This window comes from Sinocyclocheilus grahami, unplaced genomic scaffold, assembly GCF_001515645.1.
Source record: "Sinocyclocheilus grahami isolate Dianchi unplaced genomic scaffold, SAMN03320097.WGS_v1.1 scaffold9494.1, whole genome shotgun sequence".
Classification (NCBI taxonomy): Eukaryota; Metazoa; Chordata; class Actinopteri; order Cypriniformes; family Cyprinidae; genus Sinocyclocheilus; species Sinocyclocheilus grahami.
The window spans coordinates 21,601-22,420 of record NW_015512652.1 but is presented as its reverse complement, the minus strand read 5'-3'; the positions used below and the strand labels follow the sequence as shown (position 1 = coordinate 22,420).

Genomic DNA, 820 nt, shown 5'->3' with positions numbered 1-820 from the left:
GGCTAAATTTACTTGAAGTTAATTTTTATTTTGAATTCTTTTGGATAAAATATGAAAAAAAAGGTTTATTATGTCTCTCATACCTAACATCATTTCCACCATGTGCAAACGATCCAAAGCAGGCAGTGAGAATCTGCAGGAACTGGAAGAGTGTGGCCACCTCTGGCTTGTCAATCTCAAGCTCATCCGTTTCTTCTTCCAGTGAGTCTCTTCTGACGGTTTCGTCCCCCATCTCCACTGTCAGACCTCCATCTCCTGCAGCAACTTCTCCATCAGCCACTGCAGTACAATAACTGTTATAGCTGTCGTACCGCGAGCGCCTTTTCTCTTCATCCAGTCCGGTCCGGCTTCCCTCCCCGTCCTTCAATGACCCATGTATTCCGTAGATGGCCATGGTGTAAGAAGTATAACTGTTGTTGCGGCGGATGGGTTTGTCGCCCATCTCTCCCATGCATTCGCCCACCTTGGCCAAGTGAAGTTTGTGCAGTAGATCCTTATAGATTCCAGAATCTTTGTGTACGGTGTGAAACTGGCTTCCGTTCAAGTCTGGGACAGCAATTCCAGCACTGCCATTTAAAGCTACAATGGATGACCAAAATTATAGATTAGAGAATTAGTACTTCAGTCAAAAGAGAGAAAGTAAAGCTTAATCAGTTCATTAAAACACATTCAGAAGTACAGTTAATTCAATGTATTTATCATTTCAAGAGGCTGACCGTGAGTGCAATCCAGATCTTTGGTGTCAAAATCTTTGTTGTCCAGGTCGGTTTCTGCTGAACCTCCGATGTCAAAGGCCACCTTGTTGCTGTCAGCAGGGGGT

General features: G+C 44.1%; 1 protein-coding gene across 1 annotated transcript in view; it reads right to left on the bottom strand.

The window, feature by feature from the left end:
• The window catches only part of LOC107578266 (sodium-dependent phosphate transporter 1-A-like), a gene marked incomplete at its 5' end in the record, with an annotated part of 4,592 nt that overhangs the window by 1,936 nt on the left and 1,836 nt on the right, over positions 1–820 (bottom strand). The window contains 2 exons of the mRNA XM_016264237.1: positions 84–579; positions 717–818. Coding sequence (XP_016119723.1) covers positions 84–579; positions 717–818 — 598 coding nt within the window. The remainder of the gene's footprint in view (positions 1–83; positions 580–716; positions 819–820) is intronic.